This window comes from Mobula birostris, chromosome 19, assembly GCF_030028105.1.
Source record: "Mobula birostris isolate sMobBir1 chromosome 19, sMobBir1.hap1, whole genome shotgun sequence".
Classification (NCBI taxonomy): Eukaryota; Metazoa; Chordata; class Chondrichthyes; order Myliobatiformes; family Myliobatidae; genus Mobula; species Mobula birostris.
In genome coordinates, this window is record NC_092388.1 from 55740132 (window position 1) to 55758242 (window position 18111).

Consider the following 18111-nt stretch of genomic DNA (forward strand, 5'->3'; position numbering starts at 1 on the left):
GGTTTGGTTGGAGCAGTCAAACTTTGAAGTAAACTGTATGCCTTTAATGCATTCAGCAGAATTGGTACTTGTTTCTCATTGGCTATTCCATTTGCATAAAAAGATTGTTCAATTAGCTCACAATGCATGAGCCAGTTATCTCTTGTGGAATCAAATGCAGCAGCATTCTAATGTAGCCAATCATTTCTGCTCTTTTTTTAATGATTATTATCACCTGGTAGTCATTCTTCATGAACTAGTGAGTTCTTCTGTTTTCTGCCCATTTTAACTCAACAGTCTCTGCACGTGGTGGGCTGCATTTATTTACTTGCCATTTCTCACTGCATTTAAAAAAAACTTGAACATCTTGCTGTGCCAGTAGCTGTCTTAGGTTCATTTTAAAAATACCTACTTGTCACTGTTATACTTTTTATTTTCAAAACATTAAACTAATTCAAAGGAAGATACAGGAGTTCATAGTCTTAAAGTTGTGTTTACTTGAAATAAGGCATGCACATATGACATGGTAGTGTGATGATGTATGTAATTCACGTATTTTTATAATTAGTTATATAAATGCACGTATGACATGGTAGCGTGATGATGTATGTAATTCACGTATTTTTATAATTAGTTATATAAATGAAGAATGCTTAATCAAGCAATATATTTACAAGATTACTCAATTATTACTGAAATATTAAATACACAATAAAATTTACCCAGCAACTGACATTAAATACTACTGTCTGTTGAAGCTCATCATTGGAGTTTCTTCATAATGTCATTATGTTAAGGATGAATTGTATTTGCCTAACATGTTAATATATCCTTAATGTCTTCAAAATAATTTCAAATGTTAGGAAAAAAATTTTTAAAGTGTTTACTTTGTGATTTATCCAGTTTATTTGTGCTGCTGTTTCTCATTCTGATAAAATAGTCAATTTTATGATTGGTTAACCACAAAGAAATGAAGTCTATTGGCATCAGACTTGTGGTTAAGTAGGGCTGTGCTTGCATTAATTAACATTGGCTGTGTATGTGCTTCTAATAGTCTTTACTATTATTCCACAGTAGAATGAATAACTGCCCTCTGTTCTGACTTCAGTATGTCTACTGTTGTAATGTTAACTGACGATACTAATTGCTATGTCCATGTGCAAACACTTACAATTAAGAGCAGGTGACTACTTCCCCACTGCAGTGGTAAACCCTCTTGCACTGAGTCAAAGAATAGAGGCTCCCAGCCACAGCACTTGAGATACGAATTCAAGATCTAGCATTATCATCCAATGTAATGCAGAGGACGTACAGAATCAGAGGTGCAGCCTTTTGAATGAGAGAGTAAAAGAGAGCTCTTGTAACATTTGTGATAGGGAACAAAATTACCGTGCACCAATCATAAACGCAGGGCTGATTTTCACATCCTGTTGCACAGTATCTATACCCCAACCAGTAAACCTTTTAAAATAAATGTCATATATCATCATTGCATTAGTCCGATCTTACTGTGTCCACATGGCTGTTCTGAAGAGATGAACACAACTGGATTTGAGATTTGTGGAACTTTTAGAAGATTGCTATATGAAACCTAAGATGCGTTTTCTGGTCAAGTATTTATTACAAGTTTTTATTTAGAGATGCAGGCCCTTCCAGCCCAATGAGCCTGCGCCACCCATTTACACCCTTGTCACCTACTAATCCATAAATCTTTGGAATGTGGGAGGAAACCAGAGCACCAAGGCGAAAGCCACACAGTCACGGGGAGGGTGTGCTAACTCTTTACGGGCAGCTGTGGGAATTGATAGATAGATAGATATACTTTATTAATCCCGAGGGAAATTTGGTTTCGTTACAGCCACACCAACCAAGAATAGAGCGTAAATATAGCAATACAAAAAACTCCAACAATCAAACAACAAAATGCAAACTATGCCAGATGGAAAATAAGTCCAGGACCAGTCTATTGGCTCAGGGTGTCTGACTCTCCACGGGAGGAGCTGCAAGTTCAATGGCCACAGGCAGGAACGACCTCCCGTGCTGCCAAGTGTTGTATCACGGTGGAATGTGGCCGAAGTCCAACAGTAAAAAGTTCAATATCCAGTCTGCAAACATGTTCCTCGATCGTAATATACCCCGGATTGCACCGTCTGTTGTTAGCCAGAACAGTAAGCACCCAACTCCTTTACGCTTACCGCTATCAGTGCACTTCCGGTCAGCCGGAACGGTATTACCCACCGAAATCCTCTTCTCCAAAAGTCTCTGTTGTCTCGACCCGGTCCTCTTTTCTCGGCTTTGTGATCCCCCTCTGTGTGTTTTCCTCCAGATTTCAGCAGGGGTGTCCGCCGCTCTGTTAGCTAAGCCGGCCAGTATTTGCTGGTCCGTGGAATACACAATGTGACCTTGCTTCTGTCCCGTGTGTCGGGATGTAACCGTTTCCAGCGCTAAAGAAAACCCAAATAATACTCTCTCTACCAGCGTGTTAGAGAGGGTGCAGCTTTGACGTGTTACCGTGAGAGAAAAAAAAATACAAAATATAACCTAAATTAAAAAGTAAGAAGAAGAAAGTAAAAGAATAGATCGGAACGGCTGTACCAGGCTGCATGCACGACCGGTGCACGTGCACTTATACTTTGCGAACCCCAATCGCTGTAAAATGGTGCATTAACCGCAACCTACCGTGTACCACCCTTTATGTTAAAGTAATTCTTCATTCTGGGGAGCAAAGTGGATTTAATTTGGAGTTAATACAGTAACTTTACTCTTGTGTTACAGCAATGATGTAATTGCTTGTGAATTAAATGCAATATAGTACTGGAAGGTTTGTTCATGAACTCTAACAATTGATTTGCTGTGGGAAGGATTAAGCAAATCTTGATGGACATTACTGTTATGGGTTAGGGTAGAAATCCAGGCAACCAATATCGTGACATCGGGAAATTTTCCTCTGCTGTCTTTGTGTGGCACTTGAACCTTATTGTCAGGTCTTGGGAGCCATCACTTTACTGATGCCTTTCCTAAAGTAGACACTCGCCATTCGTCTCACTGCCAAACCTGAGGGACCAGCATAGTCCCTGAATCTGGGAAAACTCTACTCTTGTTAAGTGTCATTGGATCCTTATGTGAGAAATGCAGGAGTGCTTGAAATGGATAAACAGACAGTTCCCAGCTTACAACACAATTGACTTCCTAAACTGTTTCAACTCAAACTGAAATGAGTAGCAACGAGATCGTAGAGACAGCGATGGAGCGAGTGCGGGCACGGGAAGAGCGGCTGCCAGCTGGCCTCGCTGACTCAGTGAGGTAGTCTCCTCAGAGCCTCAACCAGCCCGATTGTTATAGCTCTGCTGTGGTTGGGGGTAGAGAAGGCAGATGGAACTCCCATGTTTCCACCTGGCAGGTAGAGGTCCCGCAGACCAGACCAGCATTAACTGGCAAATCCATCCCCATCCTTTCCGCTGTTCTCCCAGATATTCATTTGTATTCATGGTGTGTTTGTAAATCAGGCATTTGTTACCTGGGGAGAACCTGTAATATCTGGTCCACCTGATACCACAGGCAGTGCTTCATCATTGGAACCAGTGGAGAGTGCCTCCAACAGTGTCACCCACCCCCAGGTTGACATGATAGAAGTACATCCTGATTTTGAGTGTGGTGTGATGAGGCACTCAGGGTGTCATTGCCATGTAGAAGGGGCACCCACGTCAGGGAGGACTGGAAACTTGCCCATCTGGATGATGGAGAGTGATTGATTAGAATGTGCTTGGCCTCCTGCCTAGGTCTAAGGTGTCCCGGGAGACCACACTGTTGGACAGGAATGGTTACGCTATCTTGGACTCTAAATTGAGTTTTCTTTTTGTGCACAGGGGCGATCGGTATCGTTGACTACATTTTATCGGACAGCTAGAAACACGATGAACATGTGCTTTAATAAGGAGCCAACAGCAGCTGAAGTGGAGGTAGGACCCTGTGGCAGTTTTACCTTTGCTTCAACGCTTGGTTAGCTTTTATCACAGAGAGGCAGTTATTGTGTACATTTTTCCCAGCAACAGTGTTGTTCTGCTTGTTATACCTGTTCTGTGATAAAATTATAATGTGTGTTTTAGAAGTGATTTGGGTGTGTGTATTCTTTGGGTTGGATAGAATCATTCACCCATTTCCACTTCCAAGAGACCACGGACAACCATGTAGTTCCCCAAGCCAGCTCTGCAGTTCACTGAGATCAGGATTGTGGCTGTCCCTGTTACTCAATCATACCTCCCTGCTTCAATCTCACACCCCTGAATTCTGTAGTATCCCAGAATTCATTGATCACGGTCTCAAATCTATCTCAATTATAGAAAATTACTAGCTCTCTTAGGTAAGGTGTTCCATACATTCATAATGTCTTTGCGCAAAGAAATTTTCTATCACAAACCTCAGTGACTGCCCACACACCCTAGACTCTCTACCCTGAGGAAGTAACCTTTCAACATCTGACAATCTTCCTCAGAATCTTGTATCTTTCAATGAGATTACATTCTCTCTACCCTCCAGTCAGTATAGTTCTGTTTCATTCTACCAATCCTTGCAGACCAACCTTGTCATTGGACCATTAGTAAGTCAGCATTACCTAGATTCAAAATCTCTTGAGGGTATTTCAACCAAAACTGCACATAACGTGCCAAGTGTGCTCTCATCCAAAATTAATACTATTGCAGAAAAACGACCTCATTTTCATAGTACAATCCACATGTTGCAGAAGACCAGTGCATCGTTTGACTTTCCACCTGTTCGTTGTAACTTTTCCTGCCATGTTCTTCTTCCTCTCTCCACTTCCCATCAAAGTGGATAACCTTTAATCTTCCTGCACATTTCACCGTGTGTCACCTGAGTGCCTTTTCTACCTTTAACCCTGTAAAATTGGACACGTACTTTTCACACCATTTTAATTATCTTTTGACGTCAGTGCAGATTGTAGAAAGATTATGAGTAACTGCAGGCATGGTGGCAACCCACTGGTAAAATCCTGCCACCTTGAAAATGATAGTTTATTCCCATTCTGTTTTCTGATTGACCTGTTCTTTATCCACATCAATGTATCTCCAACTGAAAGCAACCTTATTCTGTATGACTATCATTTGTATTGCAACTCCATTTACTTGTTCCTTTACCTGGCCTGCTAGCTATCTCCATTAAAAAATACTGAACTTGGGAACACAATTTCTGCTTCTTAGAACCATGCCGACTGTACTTAATGATTCCTGAAGTCCTGAACCACATTCTTAATCAGCATTTTTCTGACTAATGTCAGACTAAGTTCCTTTGTTCTCTCCTTCTTTTCCTTGAACAGCAGTGTTATATTTAGTATCTGCTGGAATATTTCCAGGAAGTAGCAGATATTGCAAGTCTATTAAGACCATAAGATGTAGGAGCAGAATTAGGCCATTTGGCCCATTGAGTCTGGTCTACCATTCTATCATGGCTGATTTATTTTCCCTCTCAGCCCCAATCTCCTCCTGCATTCTCTCCTTATCCCTTGGTGCCCTGACTAATCAAGAGTCTGCCAACCTCTGCCCTAAATATTCCCAATGACTTGACCTCCACAGTCGTCTGTGGCAACAAATTCTATAGATTCACCTTCAATGTACCTACTGTAACATATGACCTATTATTAACACAGAAATAAGTAGGAATAGGCTGTTTGACCCTTAGAGTCTGCTTTGCCAATCAGTACACGAGTGGCTGATCTTCATCTCAATACCTCATTCATACCCCTTAAATGTCTCTTGCATCTACAAGAAAATCCATCTGTTTTCAGTGCATTAATTTTTCCATGGCACTGCATCCCAGAGGTTCATCATTCTCTGAGTGAAGAAATGGCTGTCTGTCAGTTTCGAATCACTTGTCTTGTTACCTTGTAAGGCATTCGTCGGAGCACTTGGACTATTGTGAGAAGTTTTGGACCTTTATCTAAGAAAGGTTAAGCTGGCACTGGAGAAGGTTCAGAGGAGGTTCGTGCTTGTACCCAGTGGAATTTAGAAGAATGAGGAGAAATTCCTTTGAAACCTATCGAGTATTGAAAGGCCTAGATAGGGAGGGTTTCTTATGGTGGTTATAGCTGGGGGTGGTATTGGGGATAAGCTCCCACTGCCTATTATATGCTTCCAACGGTAGAACAATCGCTTTGGGCAAAAAGGGCTTGTCAGCCATGTTTGGCAGCTCACCTAGGAGAAGAAAATCTCTGATCTCAAAGCTCCGCTGCCTTGCGGCTATACCCTCTCAAGGGAAAGGCTTCAGGAGTAAACCCTGAGGGAAAAATCTAGAGGTAGTCCTACATTGAGTTCAATGCTGCCTGGCAAGTCCTGCGACGCTGCTGGTACCAAATCATATCGGTCTCTGGCGTTTCTTTGGTTTCATCAGCTGCATGGAGATGGGGACCCTGCCACATATCGTACAGCCCTGGTTTGTGTATCAAATAGGCAATAGACAGCTGGGATGCGACATCAGTGGTTAATCCCGACCAACGGAGGGCCTCAAGATAGAGTGAGTATGGAGAGGGTAGGGAGCCAGAGAGCACTGCCTCAGAGTTATGTCCCTTTAGAGTAGAGATGAGCAATTTCTTAAGCCAGAGGGTGATAGATCTGTGGAATAAACAGCCACAGATACCTGTGGAGGCCAAGTATATTTAAAATGGAGGTTGATAAGTTCTTGATTAGTACGGGCATCAAAGATTACAGGGAGAAGGCAGAAGAATGGGGTTGAGAGGAATAATAATTTGGCATTGATAAAATGACAGAGCAGAATCGATGGGTCAGATGACTAACTTGAGACTATGACCCCTTTCCCTAGATCACTCAGCAAGGGGAAATGTGCTCCCTATATCCAATCTATTTAGCCCTGTCAGAATTATGTTTCAATGAGATCCTCTCAACCCAATGTTCATGTTGCAGTACTAACAATAGAATAGTTGCTTTGAGTCTGATTATCTTTAATTAAAAGTATGGATTTCAGTGAGTGGAAGCTACTTGTCATTGGTCCATCGTTGTATGTTGAGCCTGCTTTGTCTGAAGTTGAGCCGCGAAGTCCCATATTGTGAACAGTGTACTCAGGTGGGTTCACAAACATGACTCCTCACAACACTACTGGAAGCCATTGGCCACCAGCCCTGCCGTCTCTCAAAGCTGTTGAAGACATTCAGAAATTATTGGAAAATAACTTGATCGATCCCTTTAGTTATTCCAGACACTTAATTGGATGAATGCCAAGAGAAGCTGCTGTCAAAGCTTCGAGCCAGTAGAGGTTTCTTACTGTTTGTGCACTCACCTTGTTCTGCATACGGACAGCAATATCCAAATGCTTGCATTTAAATCCAGCCAATTCCATTGAGTTAGGGATGAAATAGCCAAAAAGTGGATTTGGAAATTAAAAGGCTTGTCGGTGCAAAGTTACATTTTCATTAAAAAAAGTACTTGGACCATTTTCTTTATTCAACCTCGTTATTTTGTCTGTTCTGCCTCCAAGAGGACTGCACTTACTACTTTCTAGGTAACAGCAGTTAAAGTATTATTTTCTGTTTCCTGGTAATTTGCAATCACATACCACCTTGCCCCAAGTTAAAATTTTATTTGTTTCTAAAGCACTTCCAGTCTCTCGTTTAAGCTCTTCGTACAGTGTTTTAATCAAATGCCATACAAAAAAATGAATAGGTTACTCTTCCCCCCGGAGTGCTTGTTTCTTCTTAGAATATGTAATTGCTGAGAATTATGAAATATCTTAAAAATGTTAGCATTGTTATCTTTGCCTTGTAATTTATTCCCCAGTCTGCTTTAATCAATGGACCCCAAATATTTGTAATTGGCTTGACCTTTTTTGACGGAACAGGGTTCCTCCGTAAAGCTCTGCCAAGTAATTCCTGTGTTCTTCTGCCATTAAACCTTATTTAGGGCTCAAGTTGATTGGCAAGCAATTTTGAATTAGGAAACCAGAGATAGAATACTTGCTACTCCAGGCCAAAGCCAGGTGGAGTGTGAATCTAATGTTTGTGTCCAAACTGGTTCATGATATTCTTAGTGGTTTGGAAGGTGAATGTATTCTTGAGTTGGCTCTTCACCCAAAGCCCTGTAAGTGAAGCTGGCAGGATGAATTCAGAAACCTAGCCAGGTCGAAGGCATGTAGTATCTGCACTAATCATATCAGGAATGCTACTGAATTCAGTTCTGGTTGCCATCTTATCCTGGATGGAATATTTGACTTGACTTACTGCCTGTTAGGCTGCTGGCATTTAGGGCAGCAATGAAGGTCTTCGATCTCTGGCGACGTTCAGGGCTTCCTTTGTTGTGTCTCTGTTGTCACTACTGTCAGTCACGCAAGTCCCAGGTGGAGACTCAGGGATACTGCCACACTCAGATGGCGAATGGTTTTTCATTGCTGTTTCCGTAACAGTTTTGTTTGACCAGTCAGGTTTGTTAGCCCTGAGCTAAACCCCTGAACCTGAAGGACCGGTGGACCACTCTTAGTCTGTCCTCTACCCCTTGACCTGTTTGGCATTGGTGACCCTACCAAGAGTCAAAGCATAAAACCCTGATTCCAGCCAACGTAGCTCTCCAAACCACGACATGGTTGTGGTTCTCTTGAAGGATTCTGGGTGGGATAACGTAAACTAAGTTGATTCCAAGTATTGGAGAAGCTCTGAAGATGCAGAAAGCTGACAACATTTGAAAGTAGTTTATTAGAAAATGCTCTGTGGAGTTCATGTTTCTGTGTCTATGACGTTGGCTGCCATTTAGTGGAAGAATAGGGAATTATATTCAGGTTCAAGAATTACAGAGCCAGTGATAAATGGTGGGGTCCTTCAGCTTTTCAAGCATAGTTTGTGGTGATAACATAAATGACATAAAGGAGAACAAATTTATTTAGTGTGTCAGAGAATTTTTTTCCTAGGCCGGTGGGGTAAGAAGCATTGCTGGATTTGATTATGGTGACTGAGAAAGGTGAAGTGGGGTAGAATTTTGGGAAGTAGTGATTTATGGCATAGATGAAACGAAGAAAAGAACACAATGCCACCTGAAGTAAGAGCAGCTGAATGGGAAGAGGGATGGTTACAATGGGCAGAGAATGGACCTGGTAAAAGTAAATTAAAATACATGGGCAGCTAATAAAAGAGTAATTTGAATCTGAGATGAGGGCTTGGAGAAGGGTAAATTTATTAACTGCAGTGAGAACGTGAAGATGAAAGAGCAGAATAGTGACGTGGTTGAGCAGATTGTATTAGGGAGAGTTCAGGTTTAATGAAGTCTTTCAGCATAAAGGATCCAAGCAGGGGAATAATTGTAAAAGGTCAAGACAAGATGTACTGGTAATAAACTTCCTCCCAATTCCCAACAATGTGCTGGTTTGAGAGTTAATTGGCCACAAAATGTTCTCTACTGTGAAGGTGAGTGATAGAATCTGGGAAGTGTTGATGGCAATGTGTGGAGAATAAGCTTGGACAGGTTTAAATGGGTGTTTGATGATTGCATAGACTTGGCATGTTGTAGGATGTGAATCTATACACTGAAAATTGGTTGAGATGGGGGATGTATCCTCAGTGATAGAAGATGAAATGAGCAATGAAATGCTGGAAACAATCCCTGGCTCGGAGAACAAAATATGGGTACAGGTAAGAAATTGTTTAAAGAAAGGAACGTATTACAAAACAGAAAACTCAGCTGCTGAAGGTGGGTTTGTGAAAAGAGAAACAGTTAACACTGCAGGTTGAAGCCCCTTTGTCATTTATTCTGAGGACACTCTTTGTGTTGAGATGTTAGTAATTTTTTGCTCTACAGATGCTGCAGCATTTTCCAGAATTTTCTGTTTTCTAAATTTCAATTTCCTAGCATCTGTAGTTCCTTTTGATTTTTGGAAAATAATTTGTCTTTCTAATAGTTCCCGGATTGAACAGAATATTAATCAACAAAAGATAATAAGTTTGGAACAGATGATAAAATAATCATGGGAGGTTTGTGCTATGCAGTTAAACAAGACGCAAGCCATCTTAGGGAATGAAACCAGCTCAACTAGTATCCCTCAATGAGACATCTTGTGAAAAGTTGATAGTAATTTAGAATTTCACTCTGAATTTGACAGTGAGCATTGTTGAACAGAAGTTGGCTGGTGGTGTAGTGGCATCTGCACCGGATTTTCAGGCGAGTGGTCAAGGGTTCGAATCTGGCTGGCTCCTTGCATGTTTTCCATCCGTGCTGGGCTGAGCATCGAGGTGGTAACTCAGCCTCATAAAAAAACAGACAGAATGCTAAGGAAACGGTAAAGTTGCTGCCCAATGTACCACGAGGCGTGGAGAGGAACAACAACAATTATTGTTGAACAGAGATGAGATGTGAACTTAGGGTGCATTGTGAAGTCAGAATCAAATGCCAAAGGTGTTGAGCAATGGCACGCACTTAACAAAGGATCTGAAACAGCTCAAAAAATCTGAGAAATAGAAACTCCAAAGTGAAGGTGTTCCACCAGAGTCTAACATTAGAATTGAAGCAGAGTGTTATTTTAAAAAAAATGATGATTATTGCAAGAACTTTCTTTAAAAAAATCAGAGTGGGTAAAAAAAAAATTATAAAAATAGAGTAAAGAATATGAAATCAGAGAGAAATATTAAAAACAGCTTTGGAAGAATTTGCTCAATATAAAAAGGACAGGAGAATGAAAAGTAGACAGATCATTTGGACTCCAAGGCAGGTGAATTTGTAACTAAAGGAAATGACTGAGACACCAGACAGTGAGGGATATACTGAGCATTAGAGGAATGACACCAAACATGACTCTAATTAGAGGAAAGAACATAAAATAATTTACGTCAGTAAAATCAAAACTGCCAAAGCACCTGATGGGTTTTAAAGTGTGCAAGCTTCAACTTGGGGTTCGAAAGTGCTGGACATGTGTTTCATCTGACAAAGTTCCCCAGAACATTTTTTCCCCCAAATGAATTGAACAGTTGGAAATGCAATGTTGCTGTTTAGGGATTGAGTGAAAAAAACAAAATGATGAATTGCCACAGGCCAATTAGCCTGACATCACTTGTCGGGAAAATGCCAGAGTCCATTATAAAGGGAAGTGATAACAGGTCTCTTAAAAGCATAAAACATTTAGACAGGCATAATGGTTTTGTGAATGGGGTATTGTGTTTGACAAGTATGTTCAATGTTTGAGATATGTTTAAGATATTGATAAAGGCGAACCCATGCTGATATATGAATTAATTCCTCTGTCAGGTGTGAAAGGATAATGAGTACTGGCTGGTGATGTCCAAATCCCAAATATTAAAACAATTTTTGAAAAAATCCAGGTCTTGGCCGTATATCCCAGGCAGTGATCTTGGAGGAAACAGATAAATTTTCTCTGAGCATCTCTTACTGAAGATATTTGTGAAAGCTTCAGTCTTGTTTTTAGGCACTGAAAGCCAGTTTTCACACTCATTGGAGCTGCTGCCTCCTGTTGGTTGTTTGAATTGCTTGATAATATTTGCAAATAGATGAGGCAGGAGTGCAGAATGCAGAGTGAGTCAGAGGACAAGAGATCACTTGCCTCTGTATGCTGTGGACTGTCTAGCAGGTATAGCCAGTGCACGACTTTCTACTCCTGGCAGCTTATATTGGTCGTGTTGAGACACTGAGAGCAAACTGGAGCAGGTACATATATGACCAAAATTCATAGCTGCATAATAATTGGGGATATTTTAAAGTAGGTTAATTAATCACACAATCAAATTTCAAATGCAGCCTGCTGTTAATCAGTTGTAACCATAGAAATAATGAAGTAAAGGAAATTAAAATCTTGGCTTTATGACAAAGATAGGTGACTTGTGGTTGTGATAGAGCTGATGGGCCAGATACAAAATCCGTCCAACTCTTTAGCATAGCAAATTATAGGGTGGTCTTGGACTTTAGAGTAGGACAAACGTTTAGGTGTGCTGGCTCCTGGCCTTTGGTGCATTTGGTATTTCCAAGACTGCAGTAGCTGACACAGACAGTGTGGTTGTCTGGCATTCTGTACAGCTACTCAAAATCCACTTTGTTAAGACCAAAACCCGGTGGGAAAGTTGTTTACACCCTTGTCAACCTTGCAAAGTCCACCGCAGAACTTTCAGGGACCAGGTGCTTAATAGTGTGCTGTCCAGCAGACTAGGCAAGCAACAGTGTGAGAGAACTGCCTCACTGACATAGAAGTGCCTTTTACCTATATCCTTAAATGTCAACTCTTCAAATCATTTCAGGTTGCAGTGGTTTGAGCTGCAGCCTCACAGCCCCAACAACCAGAGTTCAATCCTTAATTTTGGTGTTTTTTGGGTCGAGTCTGAATGCTCCACGTGAGTTTCCCCTGGGTACTCTTGGTTCCTCCCTCCTACCAGATATATGAGTGGCAGGAGATTAAAGTTAGGGGAGTGAGTGAGGCAATGAGGATATGAGAGAATTGGCAGGATCATATAGATGTTCAGTGCTAAAAGAATGGGCTGAATGACTGATCCTGTGATCTTCCTAATTAGTCACACTGCACAGAATCCCACTTTGCTCCTCTATTACGATCCAGAGCTTTAGTATGTTCTTTTCAGATGTGCCCTGTGCTGCTGCTGTTTACAGTGCCCATTGAGCCAGAATTGTTCCTGGGCTCAACAGCAAGCTGAGACGTACTTCAGACCAAGGGTGTAGCTATGGGCACTCGCATGGGCCCCAGCTATGCCTGCCTCTTCGTTGGTTATGTGGGCAAGTCTGTGCTCCAAACCTATACTGGTACTGCTCCCCAACTTTTCCTTCACTACATTAACGACTACATTGGTGCTGCTTCCTGCACCCATGCTGAGCTCATCAATTTCATCAACTTTGCTTCTAACTTCCACCCAGCCTTCAAATCCACTTGGTCCATCTTGGACACTTCTCTCCCTTTTTCGATCTCTTGGTCTCCATCTCTGGAGACAGACTGTCCACTGACATCTTCTATAAGCCCACTGACTCTCATAACTACCTCGACTATACCTCTTCCCACTCTGCCACATGCAAAAATGCCATTCCCTATTTCCAGTTCCTCCGTCTCTGCCACATCTGCTCCCAGGATGAGGCTTTCTGTTCCAGGACATCTCAAGTGTCCTCTTTCTTTAAGGATTGTGGTTTCCCTTCTGCCGTCATCAATGATGCCCTCACCCGCATCTCCTCCATTTCCCGCACTTCGACCCTCACCCCATCTTCCGGTCACCACAGCAGAGTTCCCCTTGTCCTCACCTACCACTCCACCAGCCTCCAGATCCAGCACATTGTCCTCTGCAACTTCTGCCACCTTCAACAGGATCCCACCACCAAGCACATCTTTCCCTCTCTACCCCTCTCCGCTTTCTGCAGGGATCGTTCTCTCCGCAACTCCCTGGTCCACACGTCCCTCCCCACAGATCTCCCACCAGGCACTTATCCCTGCAAGCTTAAGTGCTACACCTGTCCCTACACCTCCTCTCACCACTATTCAGGGCCCCAAACAGTCCTTCCCTGTGAGGCAACATTTCACTTGTGAGTCAGGGAGAACCAGTGGATGTAGTGTACCTTGACTTTCAGAAAGCCTTCGATAAAGTCCCACATAGGAGATTAGTCGGCAAAATTAGGGCACGTGGTATTGGGGCCAGAGTACTGAGATGGATTAAAAATTGGCTGGCTGAAAGAAAACAAAGAGTAGCGATTAACGGGTCCCTTTCAGAATGGCAGGCGGTGACCAGTGGGGTACCGCAGGGTTCAGTGCTGGGACCGCAGCTGTTTACAATTTATATTAATGATTTAGATGAGGGAATTAAAAGTAACATTAGCAAATTTGCCGATGACACAAAGCTGGGTGGCAGTGTGAAATGTGAGGAGGATGATATGAGAATGCAGGGTGACTTGGACAGGCTGGGTGAGTGGGCAGATGCATGGCAGATGCAGTTTAATGTGGACAAATGTAAGGTTATCCACTTTCGTAAGAACGGGAAGGCAGATTATTATCTAAATGGAGTCAAGTTAGGAAAGGGGAAGCACAACGAGATCTAGGTGTTCTTGTACATCAGTCACTGAAAGCAAGCATGCAAGTACAGCAAGCAGTGAAGAAAGCTAATGGCATGCTGGCCTTCATAACAAGGGGAATTGAGTATAAGAGCAAAGAGGTCCTTCTGCAGCTGTACAGGGCCCTGGTGAGACCACAACTGGAGTACTGTGTGCAGTTTTGGTCTCCAAATTTGAGGAAGGACATTCTTGCTATTGAGGGAGTGCAGCATAGGTTCACAAGGTTAATTCCCGGGATGGCGGGACTGTCATATGTTGAAAGATTGGAGCAACTGGGCTTGTATACTCTGGAATTTAGAAGGCTGAGAGGGGATCTTAGTGAAATATATAAGATTATTAAGGGACTGGACATGCTGCAGGCAGAAAGCATGTTCCCGCTGATGGGTGATTCCAGAACCAGAGACCACAGTTTTAAGAATTAGGGGTAGGCCATTTAGAACGGAGTTGAGGAAAAACTTTTTCACCCAGAGAGTGGTGGATATATGGAACGCTCAGCCCCAGAAGGCTGGGGAGGCCAAGTCTCTGGATGCTTTCAAAAAAGGGATAGAGCTCTTAAAGATAGTGGAATCAAAAGTCATGGGGATAAGGCAAGAACTGGATACTGATAGTGGATGATCAGCCATGATCACAGTGAATGGCCATGCTGGCTTGAAGGGCTGAATGGCCTACTCCTGCACCTATTGTCTATTGAGTCTGTTGGGGTCATCTATTGCATCCGGTGCTCCCGGTGCGGCCTCCTCTACATCGGTGAAACCCGACGCAGATTGAGAGACAGGATCTCCCAGTAGCCACCCACTTCAACTCTGCTTCACATTCCCATTCGGATATGTCCATACATGGCCTCCTCTACTGCCATGATGAGGCCAAACTCAGGTTGAAGGAGCAACACCTCATATACCGTCTGGGTAGTCTCTAGTCCCTGGGCATGAACATTGAATTCAACAACTTATGGTAATTCTCTCCCCCTCCCTTTCCCCATCCCAGTTTCACTCCTCCAGCTGCCTATCGCCTCCCTCTTGGTTCTGCCTCCTTCTACTACCCATTGTGTTTTCCCCTATTCCTTCAACACCTTTCCTGTCCCTCCCTGCTTCCCCTCCACCACCCCTTTATCTTTCCCCTCACTGGTTTTTCACCTGGCACCTACCTGCCTTCTCCTTCCCACCCTCCCCCCCACCTTCTTTATAGGGCACCTGCCCTCTCCCTCTTCGGTCTTGATGAAGGGTCTCGGCCCGAAACATTGACTGTTCGTTTCCATGGATGCTGCCCGACCTGCTGATTTCCTCCAGCGTGTTGTGCGTCTTGCTTTGACCCCAGCATCTGCAGAGTATTTTGTGTTAAGCTGAGATGTAGGTCATGAGATTTTGTAGGAACTGAATTCTGCAGCTGGTTCACCAAGCATCATAGATGAGCTGCCTTAAATTGGTAGGGAAGGTTTGCCCTTTTCGTAAGGGGGTACGCCACAAGAATTTGTTAACTGACTGAGTATATGGCAGAGCGTAACGTTGTAGCTGCAGGCCATGGTTCTGAAACACGCTTTTAGCTTCCTCTGAAGACGGCAGTGCATTAATCTGCCCTTTCTTTTCCTCCTCATCACAGCAAGAATACTGGAGGGCGGTAGAGCAGAAAGACTCCCATGTAGCAGTGCACTCTGGGAAAGTGGACACAAAAGCACACGGGAGTGGATTCCCAGTCGCCAAATCCGAACCTTTTTCAAGGTAACACTTCCTGTATGAATGGCTGAAAAGACAGGATGGCCACATCCAGCCCCGTCTGTCTGCCGTTAACATGCCACGGAATCTTTTGTGGGGATGTTTTGTAAGGGGTTTTTATTCACCAGGTTTTCCTTTCTGTCGTTAGGCATGGATGGAACCTTACAGTCCTTCCGAATAATTCAGGGTCCATCCTGCGACATTTTGGTGCTTTGTCAGGTAAGGAATTTGCTGCAGGATATTTGATTGGGAAAGGCGGCTTACTGCTTCGTAATTACGTAATGGCTGGAGAGCTAATATTCATAAAAGTTTGCAGATGGCGAGGATGGAGAATATTCCTGTAAAAATCCTCAGCAGGGTTTAGATTGGATGTCAGCAAGTATTGTTTTGTGTAGGAAATCATAATGTAGGCTTTGTTGAAGTAAGGGAGTCATCACTGTTCTTGAAAAGGAAATTAGACTATTTCTGTTCCCATATATAAAAAAAGAGTGTACTGCTTATCAGTTTGGATTGTGTTGGACCATGGCAGCTGTTGTTTCCTATGTCTGGATTGCCTTTGGAAACAAGGTGGGAATTTCCCAGGAATTGTTTCCTGAGCGAGGCACAAATACCTTTCACCATCTTATCCCAGGATCCCAGGAGATGGTTACCACGTTTAGGAGGATGCCCTGTGATGCTTCTATGATCCAAAGAATCTCCCTTGCATTTCTGATGTCTCAGCCCTTTTACAGAATTTGTCAGGCTAAAATATATTGGATGAACCAGCTACTGTGGGTACTGGTTCACATGAATTTCTGATGAAAATCTTAAATCACAGTGTTTAAAATTTTATTTTTCTTTCTTTTCTCTTACTCTGTTTAGGAGTGACAATTCCTTGGCTAAACATTGGCATGGTTTTCACTACCTCATGCTGGTCACGAGACCAAAACCACCTTCCATATATTGACTACTTACACACTGGTGCTGATTGCATTTGGTAAGTACCTATCCAGGGAGGGAGGAGGATTTGCTAATGCTACCTAAATCCAAAAAAAAAGACTTTGGATCAAATTCTGGCTCTGGATTTAAAAAAAAAGTGAATTGGTGTCCTAACTTTTTTCTGTCACCCAACATACACACACACACACATACACATACACATACACATACACACACATACACACACATACACACACGCACACACGCACGCACACACACACACACACACACACACACACACACAGGTCAATCCTGGTTGAGTTGCTCAGTGCCACAATGCTGGGTACCATTTCAGGATCAAACTTTTTTTTTGGGGCCATTTACGGAGTCATGATTTGCATTTTCATTCATAGAACTGAATCCGGAAATAAATTCATTGTCCCAAATGGTGCATGTCTTTTTGTTTTTGTTAAGAACTTGATCCCCTCTGAGGTAAATTCATCTTTTCTGTTTGTACTGGATTTCTGAAAGAAGAATCCCAGTTAGTTGTAAAATTTGGATTCTGACTGAATCCTCGTTATAAATAGAGCTTCTATGACAGGTCCTCATCAGTCATCTAGTGTCACGAGTACTTTATTGTTAAGATAATAGTTTTTTTTAATTCTTCCACCAGATTGAACTGAAGACCTGCTTCACTGACACAGAAGTGAGTTAAACCTTTTGTCCATATCCTTAAATGACCTTTAAAATTGCTTTAACCAAATGACCTGTTAGTCAGATGGACAGAACTAAGCATATCTGTGTCAGACAGGCAGTGTATTCAGAATAGCTAATACTGAATGAAACTTGCATTGGTTTAAATCACCTCCCCAAAAATCCCTTCCCGGTTTCAGTATCTGCACTTTTTTTTATAATTGTTTTTTTTGGCAATCATGTGGCTCATTGGAGTTGACGCCATTTTGTCTTAGTTCAGTGCATCTTGGGATGCATGTGGGTGGACAGAGGCTTCCTGGTCAGACCTGACACCATAATCAAAGGGTCCAATAAGCTCAGTGCTGTGGAGGTTTGCGGATTTGAGTCTAGCGAGATGCAAAACAGCAAACCCAGGTATATTTATAAATCCTTGCCAAAAACAAAATGAATTGTATATTTAAGTTGAGATGCCCCCATAATTGCTATTGAAATCATGAATAGTTTTGGCAACTTGAGAGCTTTTTAATAGAAGTATTATTGATCACGTGTTTGGCATAAACCACAGTCAGAGAAGCTGAACCCTGTGATCATCTCCAAGTGGTATGAGTTCACCATTAAATACAATTGTAGACCTACAGCAAGCACTGGTCTTGGCCTCTGTTTGCTCTGTAATTCCCAACAATCGATGGGATTTTTAGTGCTTTTTAGTGAACTCCACCTGCTGATTAACATCTGGAAGATTATCTGCTGCTTTTGAGAAATAT

At 42.5% G+C, this 18111-nt stretch overlaps 1 protein-coding gene across 8 annotated transcripts in view; it reads left to right on the forward strand.

The window, feature by feature from the left end:
* jarid2b (jumonji and AT-rich interaction domain containing 2b) overlaps window positions 1-18111 on the forward strand; it is a 358906-nt gene that overhangs the window by 315231 nt on the left and 25564 nt on the right. For 7 of the 8 annotated variants that reach the window (XM_072283626.1, XM_072283631.1, XM_072283632.1 and 4 more), the window contains 4 exons: window positions 3846-3938; window positions 15624-15742; window positions 15885-15955; window positions 16598-16712. In XM_072283626.1, coding sequence (XP_072139727.1) covers window positions 3846-3938; window positions 15624-15742; window positions 15885-15955; window positions 16598-16712 — 398 coding nt within the window. The remainder of the gene's footprint in view (window positions 1-3845; window positions 3939-15623; window positions 15743-15884; window positions 15956-16597; window positions 16713-18111) is intronic. The other variant, XM_072283627.1, reaches the window with a different exon arrangement.